At 36.2% G+C, this 16,499-nt stretch overlaps 1 protein-coding gene across 1 annotated transcript in view; it reads left to right on the top strand.

Annotated features, from left to right (window-relative positions):
* The window catches only part of DNAJC2 (DnaJ heat shock protein family (Hsp40) member C2), a 30,657-nt gene that overhangs the window by 3,959 nt on the left and 10,199 nt on the right, over nt 1-16,499 (top strand). The window contains exons 3-10 of the mRNA XM_052638369.1: nt 923-998; nt 8,955-9,053; nt 9,997-10,138; nt 11,778-11,858; nt 12,759-12,824; nt 13,150-13,241; nt 13,319-13,440; nt 13,836-13,985. Coding sequence (XP_052494329.1) covers nt 923-998; nt 8,955-9,053; nt 9,997-10,138; nt 11,778-11,858; nt 12,759-12,824; nt 13,150-13,241; nt 13,319-13,440; nt 13,836-13,985 — 828 coding nt within the window. The remainder of the gene's footprint in view (nt 1-922; nt 999-8,954; nt 9,054-9,996; nt 10,139-11,777; nt 11,859-12,758; nt 12,825-13,149; nt 13,242-13,318; nt 13,441-13,835; nt 13,986-16,499) is intronic.

Here is a 16,499-nt window from a genome sequence, read left to right as displayed (position 1 = left end):
TGCAGGACAGTGGCAAAAAGATGCAGGAATTTGAGTGTGGTAATTTACATAGTTTTCCTTAAGCAGGAAACAAGGCCATTGATGAGAGGGTGGAGCAGGGTCTATGAAGCTTAAGGAAAGACTAGAGGACCAAGGTATGTAATAATAGTTGGAGAGAGTGGAATGAAGTGTGAGTGCCGGGCATAGTAAAGGAACCCATCCATTGGGAGTTTGCAGTCCTGAATTTAAAGGAACACCAGTTGATCCTATTCGATTTTTTTTCTCCCATGTTTTATACCTTCAACTCCCCTTTCTTCCCACTCAATCTCTGATACTACATACACCCTTTGAGTTCTGTTAGGAGCCTTCGCTCAAGTGCTGCCTCAGCCTCTAAATTTGCAAGGAAAAATGAAAGCAGGTGCTTGCTATCCAAAGAAACCCCAGTTTGTCAAAATGTTCATCCAAGCTTCTTTGCTTCACATGGTTCCTATCCTGTCGTTGCCACTGGCCCAACCTACTGGGGCTTCTGTAATGCTCCCCTCAGTTCTGAAATCTTTCTGGCTATACCTTGATTTAAGGATAGCCATAGGATATTAATTTGTATTAATAGAAAAAGTTATTTGGTCAAGTAATTTCAAAAAATACTAGACTTTCTAAGTTTCTGTCTGCTTGTTTTTGTTTTGGGTTTTGTTTTTTTTTTTTTTTAACTGCAGGGCTTCTCAGAGCCTTTGTTTGCTTTCTGTGTATACAAATTATCAAGAAGGCTATATATACAGTGGTCCACGTTTTCTAAACTTCTATGACCTCAGGACTCATGTGGAATATTTCACTAGACTTCTATTATGAGAGTCTCATTTTAGGAAACATTGTATTAGGATAGCAACACAAGGGATAGGATATATGGCTTCATTTCACATTTGACTCCCTTTTGTGTCTTTATCAGAACCAAGATCATTATGCAGTACTTGGACTTGGCCATGTAAGATACAAAGCTACACAGAGACAGATTAAAGCAGCTCGTAAGTACTTGGTTATTTTGGAATAATCAAATATCTGCCATAGCAAATGTTATCCTCTTGAAAAAGTATTGCATGATTACAGTTTCTAGGCATAACTCTGGATTTAATGTAAGTTATGTAGTATACCAGTGTATAACCACAGTCTCCTTACCTTCAAAATCAAAAATAAACAATAAGTCTCCTGAATGGATATTCTCATTAGGGTCAAGAAACCAGGTGAGTATATTTGTGACAGAATAAACAACATTCTTCTAATGGCACACTTTTAAAAAAAATAGTATTTCGCCTCCCTTTGGAAGTTTGGCCAGTTGTGCTTAGTGGAAGATGCCTTGATAGCTTCAGTTTGTCGGTGCTCTTTTGTGATCTTAGGTCACATTTCTGTTGATACCATCTTATCTCTTCTGTCCGAGAAGGAGGTATCTGATGCTTCATTGTTCTTTTTATTGACAAGGTTAAAAGTTGGTGGGGTGCAGGTGCAGGGGCAGAAATCGTTGGCAAACCAGTCTTCATTGGCTTAAGCGTCACTGTCCACTTAGTGTTCTAAACTGTTCTGTCCTCTGATGTCTTGTGGACGTAATTTCTTACACACTGTTTTGTCACCTAATTAGTAAAGCTTCATGAAAGAGGTGAAGGTGATCAGTTTTCTCTTTTATCTTAGAACAGTGTTCTGCCTTCTACTGTAGAGAATGGATATTGAGATCAGAGGAGGTAAAATTGTGGCCATATGAAAAAGGAGCAGGGAATCAGGGTCAGTCAAGAAGAGAAAGTATTCTACTTGGAGAAAGATGACTGAATGAGACCTACCTCATGTTGAAAAATACCGGTTGAGCCTAAGTACGATAAATGGGGCTTCCCAGGTGATGCAGTGGTAAAGAATCCACCTGTGAATGCAGGAGACTCGGGTTCAGTCCCTGGGTCGGGAAGATCCCCTGAAGCAGGGAATGGCAACCCACTTGTTTTATTGCCTGGAAAATTCCACGGACAGAGACACTTTGTGGACTACAGTCCAGGGGGTGCACAAAGAGTCAGATGTGACTGAGCATAAAGCACACACAACTGTGATAAATAAACTCAAATTTTTCCTGTTATTGTTTGTATTTAGGAAAGTCACAGGAAGTATCTTCTTCATTTTGTTAGTTGAATTTATGAGATTATTTAAGACCTATTATTGGATTTCTTTAAAGCCTGCCATGATTTTAGAATAAGCATATGTTAATGCATATGAATTGTCATTGCAATATACATAAATGCTAGGAAATTTTATTTGCTCTGGAAAAGTGTCTGCAAAGTCTTATTCTGAGAGAATAGCATACAAATACTATAAATGTGTTGGCACATACAAATTTGTAAAAGAACTGAAAGTGATTTAGAACTATGAAAGTAGTTTTATGTTTTAAGATGAGGGAATTGTTTCTCTAAAGATAGAAGCATATGTAATGATTATAAAAGAAACATCTGTTTGCTTCTGTTAAGTCCATTCATTTTATTGGGATAATAGAAATTAATTTTTGAATATTCTGTTGCCAAAAGTTTTGTACCCCCAATGTACAGATTATTAACATCATGTGGATTTACAACTAACTCTCTGCCTCCTTGTTGAATATTCTCAGTATTTATTCAGAAGACTGACACTCTCTTTCCTCTGTCACTGTAAAATAGATGACTGCTACTTACTGCTCCCTGGAATCTAGTCCAAAAGTAAAAATGCAAAGTTAATTGTTTGCAAGTTTGTAGTTATTAGCATAGACAAACCTAATAATATGAGTCTGATTACATTTGAGACCCTTCTAGTTCTTGAATCCTGTTACCAACACATAAAGGAGGTTGTAGGCTTTTTTCACATTTTAATTTTTTAAATTAAAGTGTAGTTAGTGTATAATATTATATAAATTACAGGTGTCCAGTATAGTGATTCACAATTTTTAAAAGTTATACTCCATTTGTAGTTATTGTGAAATATTGATTATATTCCCTGCATTGTATAGTATATCCTTACAGCATATTTTGTACATAATAGTTTGTTGAAAGTTTTAATTTTTTGTATGGCTATGATGAAAATTAGGGATTCATTCATGAGTGGATAAAGTAAGTCATTTTTTTTTTCTTTTCTGCATTATCTGAAAAGAATAAATTGCTAGGAAAGTTGAATGATGGACTAAGAGAAAGTACTTGCATACTAAAAGTATTTCCATTTTTTTCTTGAAGAAAAAGTGCCACACTGGCAAATGATGCATGTAGGTTTGATAGTCTCTGCTTGGAAATAAAGTCTTTGATTTGAATTTTCTAAATTTAATAATTTTAGCTTAAAATACTTCTTATGGAGGACTTCCTGGGTGGTCCAGTGGCTAGAACTCTGTGCTCCAGTGAAGGAGACCCAGATTCAATCCCTGGTCAGGGAGCTGGATCTGATATGTGCAACTGAAGATCCGATAGGCCACAACTAAGGCCCGTTGCAACCAAATAAATATAAATAAATTAATATTTGAAAAGTAATTCTCATATTTTAAGCTGAAAACTGTTTCATAGAATGCCTCTTGAAATTAGAAATAATAGAGACTTTTTGTAATAATCTATAATGGAAAAGAATCGGAAAAATATATATATATCTGAATCACTGCTATAAACTGAAACTAACACAATATTGTAAATCAGCTGTACTTCTATGTAAAAAATCATAGATGCTTTTTCTGATAATAGCAATATGAGTGTACAATAAAAGCCCATTTAGTAATGTACCTTCAAAACCCCAGAAACTGTCTTTGGTGAGGAAGGGAGGAGAGAGAAGTCCGAAATTACAATAAACATGCACAACAGTTGCTCAGAAATTACCCTGGTCTCTCTTTCAAACTGAAAGATGTTCTTTGGCCTCCATTATCTCATTTTTAATATTGGAGGACATCTTTTGCCTCCTTCAGCCCCACCTCTGGGCAGAGTATACTGTACATAAATGACTAGAGGTGACCAGGTGGAAGAGTCAGTGAGGGAAAAAACAGTGTAGCTTAAGAGGAGACTATTAACAAAAAACAGGCATCGCCTATCTCAGACTTTATTACAAGGTTCAAAAGAAGACTTAGTCCACCTTGTCAGTGTGATACGTAGATGTTGCATTGGGGTAAGGCGGGGGCGGCATAGGCATTGCAGAAAGAGACTCAAGAGAAAAAAAAATAGAATTGCCTGGAAACTCAAAACAGGAGAGCAAGGTTTAGAATTACAAAGGCTGACTACAGTTAGAAAACAGTAAAGCAGAGAGCCTAGAGGAATGTCCCAAGATTCAGAAGGAAAGAATAAAAAGATGTCAGATTTCCCTAAAGAGCGGGTCAGAATAAATGTAACAGAGGCAGTAATTGCAAATAAAGAAGAAAACTTACCTGATTTATAAAGAGCTGTGACTTGAGATTGAGAATATTTGTAGGCATGTGTGCGTGCATGTGTGTGGTTAGTTGTGTCCAACTCTGTGACTCCTTGGACTGTAGCCTGCCAGCCTCCTCTCCATGGAATTTTCCAGGCAAGAATACTGGAGTGGGTTGCCATTAGGGTTTACTCCTCAGCACACACTTGAATTTCAAAGGAGAACAGTGTGAGTTAGGCCGATCTGCACAGCATCCATTTTGCCAACGAGGGTAGAAGAGCCCCAAGCGGTGACTAGAGAAGCTATGGTTTTCCCCAACCACTGGCTGTGGGAAAAGCCAGTGCTTCCTTCTTGCAGTGCCTAACAATGGTGGGGTCATCACACCTCTGAACTATCCTATATGATATGATTGTTGTTTCTGGCTAGTAAGCTTCCAGGCCTAATAGTCAGACTCTTAGTTCCTGTGAGGTGCCTAATAACCTTCAGTAAATTCCTTTTCTTCTTAAACCAGCTAGAAGGTGAAAATGTCTCCTCTTGAGTGTTAGTGGACAAACTGATAATACAATTATTTGTTTGTTTGTTTTTTTGACTGTAGCTCAAAAAAACAAAAGTGTATTTATCAAAGTTTCTGAACCCTTGCAGTGTATACAAAAATCACTAAATATGCCATAAAAAGAAATATTGTACAGAAATATTCCATAACAGCCTCATTCACAGTATCCAAAAACTGGAAGCCACCCAAATGTTCACCAACAGGATGATGGATAAACAAACTGCTTATATTCATAAAATAGTGTTCAGCAGTTTTTTAAAAATTGCTGATATACATAAGGGGGGTGAATCTTAAAACATTATGTCAGATACAAATACATACTGTATGATTCCATTTAGATGAACTTCAAGAGCCTACAAACATAATCTCTCATGAGAGAAATCAGAAGGGTAGCCCCAGTTGGTGGGGGGTGGGACTTGACTGAAAAAAGAGGGTACAGGGGAACTCTGAGTGATGAAAACAATCTGTATTTTCCTTTGAGTGGTTGTTAAGCAGCTGTATACAATTTCACAACCTTTTGAATGGAGTACTTAAAATATGAACACTTTATTCTATGTAATAAAGTAGATCTGATTCAACAAACCAAAAAAAAATTGACTTGAGTATTTGTATATACATACACTTGGACCTAGACAGAAATAAAAATTGTATTAATAGATGTGAGAGCAAGATCACTGACTATCAGAACAGACGGCTGGCAGCTAGAGCCCTACCATCAGGAAGTTCATTGCCTGCAAAGCTGTCATGTTACCTTCTCCTCCCCGCCCCGCCCCCGGTTTTTTTTTTCTGCACTGCAAGGCATGTGGCATCTTAGTCCTCTGATCAGGAATCGAACTCAGGTCCCTCGCAGTAGAAGCGTGGAATCTTAACTGCTGGACCACCAGAGAATACCTGTTACCTTTTCTAAAGGAGAGAAAAAATAAAACATTCAATTCACATATTTAAAAGGATATCATTGAGGAAGATGGAAAGACAAAAGAAGATAATATCTTAAAATGGATTTATAAGAAGGAAAAGTATTCTTCTTATAGTATTCTTAAGTGGATATTTTTTCAAATGCTTAAGGAATTGAAAATTCTCATGCTGAACATAAACTGTTTTAGGAACAATTCATTTCATGACTGTTAATGTAATCCTAGTATGAAAATGTGGCATTGAAAGGCAGAATTATGGAAAAGTCAGTGAAAAGTTCTTGGTTGCCAGGGGTTGAGGGATTGAGGAGAGATGAATAGGTAGAATGCAGAGGATTTGGGGCAGTGAAAATACTCTGTATATTATGGTGGATATGTGTTGTCATGCATTCATCCAAACCCACAGAATATCCACCACCAGGAGTGAACACTGTGGCCTTTAGGTGATTGTGAAGTGTTAGTGTAGGGTCATCAGTTGTAGCAAATAGTGGGCATTCCCTGCTAGTCCAATGGTTAGGACTTAGCACTTTCATTGCCAAGGCCTGGGTTTGATCTCTGGTTAGGGAACTGAGATCCCACAAGCCACATGGTGCAGCCAGATTTGAAAAAAAAAAAACCAGATTAAAAAAAAAATAACAAATGGACTGCTCTGGTGGGAGGAATTGATAAGGAAGGGCAGAGGGTCTATAAGTCTGTTAATCACCCTCTTAATTTAGTTGTGAATCTTCAAACTACTCTAATTAATTTTTTAAATGTGGCCATAAAAGCTTTAAAAAAAAAACAAAACTACAAATCTCATCCATGAATGTATTGAATAATACTAAAAACAAACAAAAACAGTTAATAGCAAAATGAATTCAACAATGTTAAAAGAATGCTGCTGATGAATATTACTCTTAAGAAATATATTAACAAAGCTAAATCTGCTTATATTTTACATAATATTATCAATGTCAATGTGATGTCCTAAGAAGATAGTGAAAGTACATACAGTACAATTTAATATTCACTCCTTTTTGAGAAATAGAACTTTGAAAAGAAATACAATTAATTCCTACATATTTCAGATTTCACTGCCAGCAAACTTTTAACTGTGATATTCTCATAAACACCCATGAGGGAGTCTGCCAATGACTTTTATGCTATTTGGAAGTTTGAGTCAGTGAATTAAGATATTAAAGGAGAGAGAACTATTAGAAAGAAATATGTTATTTATAGGTAATATATGAAAGTGAAAGTCGCTCAGTCATGTCCACCTCTCTGCTACCCCATGGACTACGCAGTCCATGGACTTCTCCAGGCCAGAATACTGGAGTGGGTAGCCTGTCCCTTCTCCAGGGGAGCTTCCCAACCCAGGGATCAAACCCAGGTCTCCCACATTGCAGGTGGATTCTTTACCAGCTGAGTCAAAAGGGAAGCTGTAGGTAACAGGATCTGTCTAAAAATTAAAAGAGTGGAATTAAGTAGCCAAGTGCAAGAAAAATAAACAAAAATAGTAGTTTCTGGAAGGTACCATCAAATATATTAGAAAGATAGAGTCATTTTAAAGATAATCCCGTGACAAGAATAGCCAGAAACAGACCTTGGTAAAATTTACTGAGATAAAGGAAGCCTCACAAATTAGTAGAGAAGGGAAGGATTATTAGATAATATTAGGACTTTGAAAATTAAATAAGCTTTTCAATTTTGACCATAGAAGATACTCAGATAAAAACATATCAAACTTCTGAAGAATGAAGGACCTCCTTTATAAGTACTGTAATACAATATAAAGGAAATAATCAGTAAATATGAATTAATGAACTGAATGTTTTTTAAAAACACAAGAATGGTCACAGCAGCTGGGGAGAGCATGAGCATCAAACATGATGGACTAGGAGAGGCAGCATACAAGCACAGGCTCTGGAGTCAGGCTGCCTGGATTGGAGCCCGATTTGGCCAGGACTTTGGACAGGTTGCACAGAGGTAAAGTAAGTGGTATTTAACCTCCTTGTGCCTTATTTCCTCATCTGTAAAATGGAGAAACTAATAGTACTTTTCTCAGAGAGTTACTGAAAAGATTAATTGATAAATAGTGCTGGCACCTTTTAAATGCTTAATGGATATTAACAGCTAGCCATTATTCATTGTAAAATGACTCACAGACTAAGAAGAAAAACTATGATAGCTCTATATTACTCCATAAGTAAGGGATGAAAGATAGAAACAACCACAAAAATTTTTTTGATCTCCTTGAGCGCCAGTGATAATGATGTTTTAAATGATTGGGTCAGTGCTGTTGAGGTTGTGGTGAAAAGAATGTTAACATAGGGGTTGCAGTGGTATAACTTTTAGAAAGGGACTTGTTCATACATTTCACTCACTGATATACTTCTCTAAGTATATTCTGAGAAGAAAGAGTCATAAATATGAAAAAATACTTCTGTACAAAATGATGCATATTGAAATAGCTTATAGTAGTGAAGAATTGGAAACAATCTATAGTAAATACCCAACAGTAGGGAAATAGTTGAATAAGTTATGATAAATCTACTTGAAATACTGTACTAAATAGTTGTTAAAATTTTCTGAAGCGTTTGCAACTGCCTGGAAAATGGAACTGCTGTAATGCTTAGTTGAAAAAAATCACAACTTAAATTGGTATATATAATATGATTATACCTACATTTTTAAAGCTATATGCTTAAGGCCGAAAAGTCTGTGTGGAAGTACTCCAAAATATTAATAGCAGTTGTCTTTTTGGGTGCTGGCACTTTGGCCAGTTATTTCAGGGTTTCTCAGGTGGCCCAGTCGTAAAGAATCTGCCTGCCAATGTGGGAGACACAAGAGACTTGGGTTTCTGGATCAGGAAGATCCCCTGGAGGAGGAAATGGCAACCCACTCTAACAATCTTGCTGGAAAATCCCATGGACAGAGGAGCCTGGCAGGGTGCAGTCCATGGGGTTGCACAGAATTGGACATGACTGAGCACACACACACTAAAATTATTTCTCTGTAATTTCTTTTTAATAAGCATATGTTTTACTGTGGGAGAAAATATTTTTTAAACTAATATTATGCTTTTAAAAATGGCTCTGCTTAACTGATCTTCGTTTTTAATTTTGATGACTAAAAGGACAAGTTATCCAAATCTTACTTTGTAGATAAAGCAATGGTTTTAAAACATCACCCGGACAAACGGAAAGCAGCTGGTGAACCAATAAAAGAAGGAGATAATGACTACTTCACTTGCATAACTAAAGGTAAGAAAGCAGATTAAGAGTTGGGAATTTTTAATAATGAAGATTCTTTATTAATTGTTTGGATTGGGTTTCCTATGTAGACTGTAGTTCATTTATACCATAACATTTAAAAACATTTTTAGTTAACATCTGGTTATTTGTGGTCATCTCCCCCACAGCCTCACTTTATAAAGTGAGCTTCTCCCAACCAACAGCATCAGCAATACCAGAAATGCAGGTTGTCAGAAATGCAGAAGTTTTGGCCATGCCCCAGACCTACTGAATCTGAATCTGCATTTTTAACAAGATCTGCAGGTGATTCTTACGAGAAGCTTATCCTGGAGTTACTTCATATAAGTGCTGTGTTTAAGGTTGAGACTACTAAGATCTTTTTCAGTTTCAGACACTTTATGGAATTAAGTTGTTCCTCAGATATTTTGCTTATTTAAATCAAGAAGTTGATTCTATCCTAGTAAAGGACCCACAACTGTCAGTGGCTATTTACATAGCCATATCCTCATAAGCAAATTAATAGAGACAACCACCATTTCTAAATGTTTCCTTAAATGTGACTTTTAATTTTGATGTTAATTTTTTAAAAACTGGATACACACTTTTCAAACTTATCTTTATTGGCTCACTCTTACACAGTGCTCAGGATGCCACAGATCCTTTGTGTTTTTTTTTTAACAGCCTTGGGATCTGACAGTTAATTTTCTAGCTGTTTCTTTTTCCTCAGTCATGCTTTCTTCAAGATTGAGTGTTTACTGTTTTGTCCCTTCTTTTCCAGAGGAGATACTTACAGAAGTTTTTAAGTCCAGTTGCAACCAGCAGTGCCCAAGCTATTACTGAAGTCCTCCCCTCCCCATAAGCACATACAACTTTTAAGTACAAAACATAGTTTTATTTTAAGGAAAAAAATGTAGCATTATGGTGATATGACCTTTGATTTTTTCTTCTTCAGCTTATGAAATGTTATCTGATCCAGTGAAAAGACGAGCATTTAACAGTGTAGATCCTACTTTTGATAACTCAGTTCCTTCTAAAAGTGAAGCAAAGGACAATTTCTTCGAAGTGTTTTCCCCAGTGTTTGAAAGGAATTCCAGGTGAGTTATGGCATTCCCTTGTGATCATAATGCTTTACTGGCTGGCTTCTTATAGTTCCAAGTTTCTGTTGTTTCCCTCTAACAATAGCTTGGTTCTCTTCCTCCTCCTCCTTTACAATATTGAGCTCCTCTGCTGAACTTACTATAATTGTTTATTTTATTCTCTAAACAGTTCTTCCTTCCTTTAGTTAAATTAGCTCGCAGGACATTTTTCTTTTAAATTTCCTTTGGGGGAAAGAATAGTGATTGACTTTATGTAGTGCGATGCTGATACTTAGGTGACAGTGATTTCCCATTTTCTCCTTCACCTTTGTTAACAGGTACACTACTACATTTGGTCAGTTTTCATTTAGGAAAAACTTTTATTCTATTTTTGAGCATCTGGTTATCATAAGGTTCTCTGACAAAGGCTGAATTTATATTTAAGATTAAGTCATATGTAATTTATTTAATTAAAATCGGTTTCAAATTGTGTGAACCAGTAATCTACATTTTTTGCTTCCATCTGCACTGGAAGGTTTCCTCAGCACATCTTAGCTGCATATTGGAATCAGCTGGGGAGCTTGAACAGTTCCTGATGCCTGGGTTCCACCTGGAGAAACTGTGATTTTAATCTAAGTGGTTTGGAATGCCTATAGGTTTTTTAATGCTCGCAGGCGATTTTGATGGGTAGCTAAGTTTGGGAGAAGGCAATGGCAACCCACTCCAATACTCTTGCCTGGAAAATCCCATGGATGGAAGAGCCTGGTGGGCTACAGTCCATGGGGTCTCTAAGAGTCGGGCACGACTGAGCGACTTCACTTTCACTTTTCACTTTCACGCATTGGAGAAGGAAGTGGCAACCCACTCCAGTGTTCTTACCTGGAGAATCCCAGGGACGGGGGAGGCTGGTGGGCTGCCATCTATGGGGTCGCACAGAGTTGGACACAACTGAAGCGACTTAGCAGCAGCAGCAGCAGCTAAGTTTGAGAAGCACTTTGATTAGTGGTTTGATACAGCCTACTATTTCCTACACCCTTTCTCCTTACCTTTGTTTTGTGGTTTAAACAAAAAAAAATTAAGGTTGTTAAAAAAAAATTAGTGTATTGTATTCATGTGTGTGTGTGGAACAGCGCATCAAGTTGGAAAAACAGGTCAGTAGCAGTCTCAGGGTCCTTCCAGAGTTGGTGGGTGAAGTGCTAAACCTACAAGTCTGATTCTTAAGGGGGAGGTGGTAGAGATGAGGAGGTGGAAATCTATTCCCTCTGAGGATTCACATTTCTTAAAAGGCTCAGCCTGTAGGTCACTTCTGTACTGCCTGTACTGCAGGACTAAGTGAGCTTGAAACGCAGCACTAGAGTCTGTTTTTCCTGGCCACCCCTGGCATCTTCCACAACCTTGTAATTTACAGAACTGAAGATAAGCTGAGAGTGAGAACACTGCTCCATTGTTTTATCCTGCACCCCATCCTCCCCTTGCCCTCCCTTTTACTGCACCTGTATTGCTCATCACAGCACTCCTGATCCCCCTGCTCTGTCTCTTAGTCACGGAGGACATAGGGCAGGGAGATTGTAAGGGATTGATAAAAACTTTTTTAACAAATCAGTTGTTGAATGTTTGTACAAAATGTTTTTAGCTTTTCTTTTTTTCAATATTTCAGGTGGTCAAATAAAAAAAATGTCCCTAAACTTGGTGATATGAATTCATCATTTGAAGATGTAGATGCATTTTATTCTTTCTGGTGAGTGAATACATTGTTTCTCCAGTGCTTTCATTTTTTTAAGAAAAGTAATCAATAAGTACTTGATTGACTTTTATAAATTAATTGATGGATGGGGAAATCACAGAACCTTCACTGAACAAAAGGAGGACTCTTAAGAAATCAAAGTTTCCACAGAATGCTGTATTATCCCCTGTGTAATGTTTAGTTTTTATGATTATTTTTTCAATCTGTTTTGTATCAACCAGATTTCTAGATGTCAAGCACACTATAGCAATAAAAAAAATGAAAAGGAGTCATTTGAATTCAGTAAAAAATAATTTTTCATTTATTTTTTAAAGTTATTTGAATATATGACAAAGGAAGACTGTGGTCTTCAACTGGTTCACGAATTTTAATACATATTGCTTATTTTCTACTTTTATATTATGTGTGCTATACTTTCTCATTAAGTATCTGGTAAATATGAAAACAAAATCACTGTAAAACAGAAACGACAAATTTAGCTCTGTCAGTTGTAGTTGCTCTTACCTTCGGAAAATACAAACCAGGTAAAGTAACCATTACTAGGTGACCTTAAAACTTGACAAACCTAGTGGAGGTGAAGGCAGGGACAGCTTGTAACAAGTCCCAGTCAAGAGTAAAACCAGATATTCAAAAGAGATAGCAGGAAGCTGGATTTTGATTTGGGGCTGATAAGTATTTTAGACTTTGACTACAAATACAGCATCGTTTTAAAAAGAAGAAGAAAAAGACTGGAGTATAGTGTGATTTTAGTATCAGAAAAGAGGGGAGGGATCTATTAAACTCATCCACTTGTCATTAAAGTTTCTTAAAATTTTATGCCCCTAACTTAATTTTAAAAGGAAGATATTTTTCATTTGTTTTAGCTTGACTTTATTTTATTTCTATTTATATTAGGTATAATTTTGATTCTTGGAGAGAATTTTCTTATTTAGATGAAGAAGAAAAAGAAAAAGCAGAATGGTATGTATGTAAATCATTGATAAGACATTTCTTTGGTTCTTTGGTATTTGTGATGATATAAAAATGCACCGTGTGTATTTTCTTTCACATTTGTCTGTGTATCCATTTTAAATGACTTTTTTGATATTTTGAGATCCCATCTCACAAGTTAAGCTTAATAGTGCTAAATATGATATGCTAATGAAATTACTTACCGAAATTGTCAATAAAGCTCAAGTCAGCAAATTCTTTTTCTTCTGGTTGCTTAACTAGTTTTATTTATTTATAAAGTGTTACCATACCATCTATAAGCAATAGCTTGTTTCCAACATTTCCTATTTAATAGCCGTGACGAAAGGAGATGGATTGAAAAGCAGAACAGAGCAACAAGGGCCCAAAGGAAAAAAGAAGAAATGAACAGAATAAGAACATTAGTTGGTAAGTGTAACTGACGAATTTTTAGAGTTCTTTAATTAAATGTTAGACATTCAAAAGATTTAACTTTTTTTTGGTAGATAATGCATATAGCTGTGACCCAAGGATAAAAAAATTTAAGGAAGAGGAAAAAGCCAAGAAAGAAGCAGAAAAGAAAGCAAAAGCAGACGCAAAACGAAAGGAGCAAGAGGCTAAAGAGAAAGTAAGATGACACTTGATAAGTTGGACTTTAAATGTTCATAATATTGTCTGTCTTCAGATCTGTTTTAAACACTGAATCTGTCAGTAGAGAACTAGGTGCTACTCTGAATGAATCATGGCACTTGGCACAGTTGATAGAAGGATCTTCTTTACCACCGAATTCTTACTGGGCAAAAACATGATGTCATATAAATTTCTTAATACTACACTTATTTCTAATATGTCTGTTTTACATTTCTATAAATTTTTATAGAACTTTACCATCTGCTTTTCCTTCAGTCTTAATAAGTTGATGTTTACTTTTCTGTAATACAAGTTACTAAAAATTGTATTTTTTTAGTAAGGCTATAGAGCATTTAAGAATTCTAATTTTATTATGAAATAATTTTATTAAAGCAAAGACAAGCTGAATTAGAAGCTGCTCGGTTAGCAAAGGAGAAAGAAGAAGAGGAAGTTAGACAACAAGCATTATTGGCAAAGAAGGAAAAAGATATCCAGAAAAAAGCCATTAAGAAAGAAAGGCAAAAACTTCGAAACTCATGCAAGGTATGTCGACTGATTGAACAAGCACTACGTACAAGTAAATCAGATTTCTGTTTAAACTTAAAATATTTCTATACGATTAAAATATAAACTACCATCTGCATTTTATCTCAAAACATAAATGTTTTAAAATTCACTTTCTAAAAATTTCACACATGCATATTCAGTATGCAACTCTGATAGGGTCGTGTTTTGTTTTTAAAATAACCATTTTGCCTTTTTAAACCTTCAGAGAGAAAAAAGCTTATTATTTTAATACATGTCCCATATTCAGATCTTCTTGATTATGTTAACATCTTTGTATACTTGAATTGTTCAAATTAGGATCTAAATAAGAGCAACAGTGTCAGCTGTGTATCTCCTGGTTGTGTCTGTCACAAGTCCCCTACCATCACTATCTCGCCCCCTTCCCCCAGTTGGAGATATTAGATCATTTATTCTAAGAATGCGTCACAAATTGGTTTTGTCTGGTTGCTTCTTTAATAGTGTAAAATTAATTTTTATCACAGAAAAAGTTCTTTTAGAAGTTAAACATGGGTTGCTTTTAAAGATCTAAAAGCTTTCATTTTTGTCTAAATAAAGGGATATTATTTAGTTCAGTGCTGGTAGTTTGTGTTCAAATACAGATTTTACTAAAAATATTGACTAAAAAGGCCCAAAAGTTTTCAAATGTAGTTTTGTCCAAGAGACGGTCTTATGTTTTAAACTGGTAAAGTTAAGAGGCCAGTATTATTTCATATCCCACAGCATCAAATGGATAAATTAATGAAATTCCAAGCTAGAGATTGCCACACCATATACTACACCATTGTAGTTTAATTCAGTAAGTATGTTCTTGCTTACTATGTACAGAAAACTCTTTCATGTAACTCTCCAGAGGCTCCAGACACTAGAATATGTATTCTAATATATGGCATCTTAAATCTTCACTTCATAAAATTGAAATTAAAACTGCCCCATCACTAGGCTTTGAAAGGCATTTAATAAAAGTATAATCTGTCTCTTTAGACTTTTGACAAGCAGAAAATCTAAATAGAAAAAATGAAATATTTTCCTCAGATTTCACCTAGAAAATTATATTGAGAAGAATGCAGTGTATTATAGTTGTTGAGAGCATGGCCTCAGGGCTAGCAGCTTAGATTTGAAGTGATTCTCTACTTCTATGTCCTGGCTGTGGTTCTTAGGAGGTTCCCTCAACCTATTTGTGTCTCAATTTCCTCACCTTTACAGTAACTGAAATAATACCTAGAAAGAGTTATGAAGATGAGGGGAGATCATTCACATGTCGCACTTGTTAGATTTGGCATAAGGAGAACTGAATCAAAAACTTTAAAAGTTAGTTAGAAAATAGAAAATTTTAAAAGTTCTTAGAGATGGTACATAAAAGAGGGTTAAAGTTCTGGCCTTTGGTAACTTTATATTATTGCTCCTTTCCAGCATAACTTCTTTTATTCACTCATCAGATGTCTGATAGGCACTAAGTATGTGCCAAGCAGTTACAACTGATGTTGATATAATGAAAACACAGTCTTTGCTTTCAGGAATCCACTAGTTAATGACAAGAAAACAGGCAATTGAAATACTTAAAGATGAGTACCAGGTTGAAAAAGTACCAAACAGGTGGTTAAGGAAGGATTTTTGGATCTAGTGGGATTTAGTCAGGTGACGCAGTGTGTATATGGGATTAGATGAGAGATCAAGGAGCCACTGACACATCCATACAGGAGGTTTGATGAACCAGAGGTAGCTGAAGGAGAGGTCGGGTCTTAAAGGACATTGCTAGTCTAAATCTGATCCTGAGTCAGTTTTGCTCAGGATGCCAAGAGAACACAAGAGGCCGAGAGACAAAAGTCTTTTGCATAATCCAGGTGAGAGGATGGGCCTTAAACTGGTAGAGATGGTGGAAACAGAAGAAGGTAGATGACATGAACCAACATTTAGGAGGTAAGATTGGCTGTTGCCTGTTGGGTATTGATATTGATTATAAGTTGGAGGAAGGGTTAATACGTGTTCTGGTTTCTTGAGTGGAATATTAGATGGTTTATAATATTACTCAGTGAAATAGAAAACGAAGAGGAAAGTGCTTAGGAAAAATTATTTCAGTTTTGGGCATGTTGAGATGAAGATACTCAGTAGGTGACTTTGAGGTACAAGTCTGGCATTTAGCAGGATCATCACAGAGTCATCCATATCTCAGTGGAGAATAGATGAGACTCCCAGGGAGAAAGAACAGAGTAGGAGTGTAGAGATCGGACCCTGGCAGTCACCAATACTTAAGGTATGGATAGAAGGGCACTGATGGTTCAATAATGATAACACAGTCTTTGCTTTCAGGATCCACTAGTTAATGATGGAGAATGATAAGAAAACAGGCAATTGAAATACTTAAAGATGAGTACTAGGTTGAGAAAGTACCAAACAGGTGGTGTTAAGGAAGAAAGTGAAAGTGAAGTTGCTCAGTAGTGTCTGACTCTTTGCAACCCCATGGACTGTAGCCTACCAGGCTTCTCCATCCAT

The sequence above is a fragment of the Budorcas taxicolor genome, chromosome 4 (assembly GCF_023091745.1).
Source record: "Budorcas taxicolor isolate Tak-1 chromosome 4, Takin1.1, whole genome shotgun sequence".
Classification (NCBI taxonomy): Eukaryota; Metazoa; Chordata; class Mammalia; order Artiodactyla; family Bovidae; genus Budorcas; species Budorcas taxicolor.
Note: the sequence above shows the minus strand (reverse complement) of the source record. Positions and strands in the feature narration are given on the sequence as shown.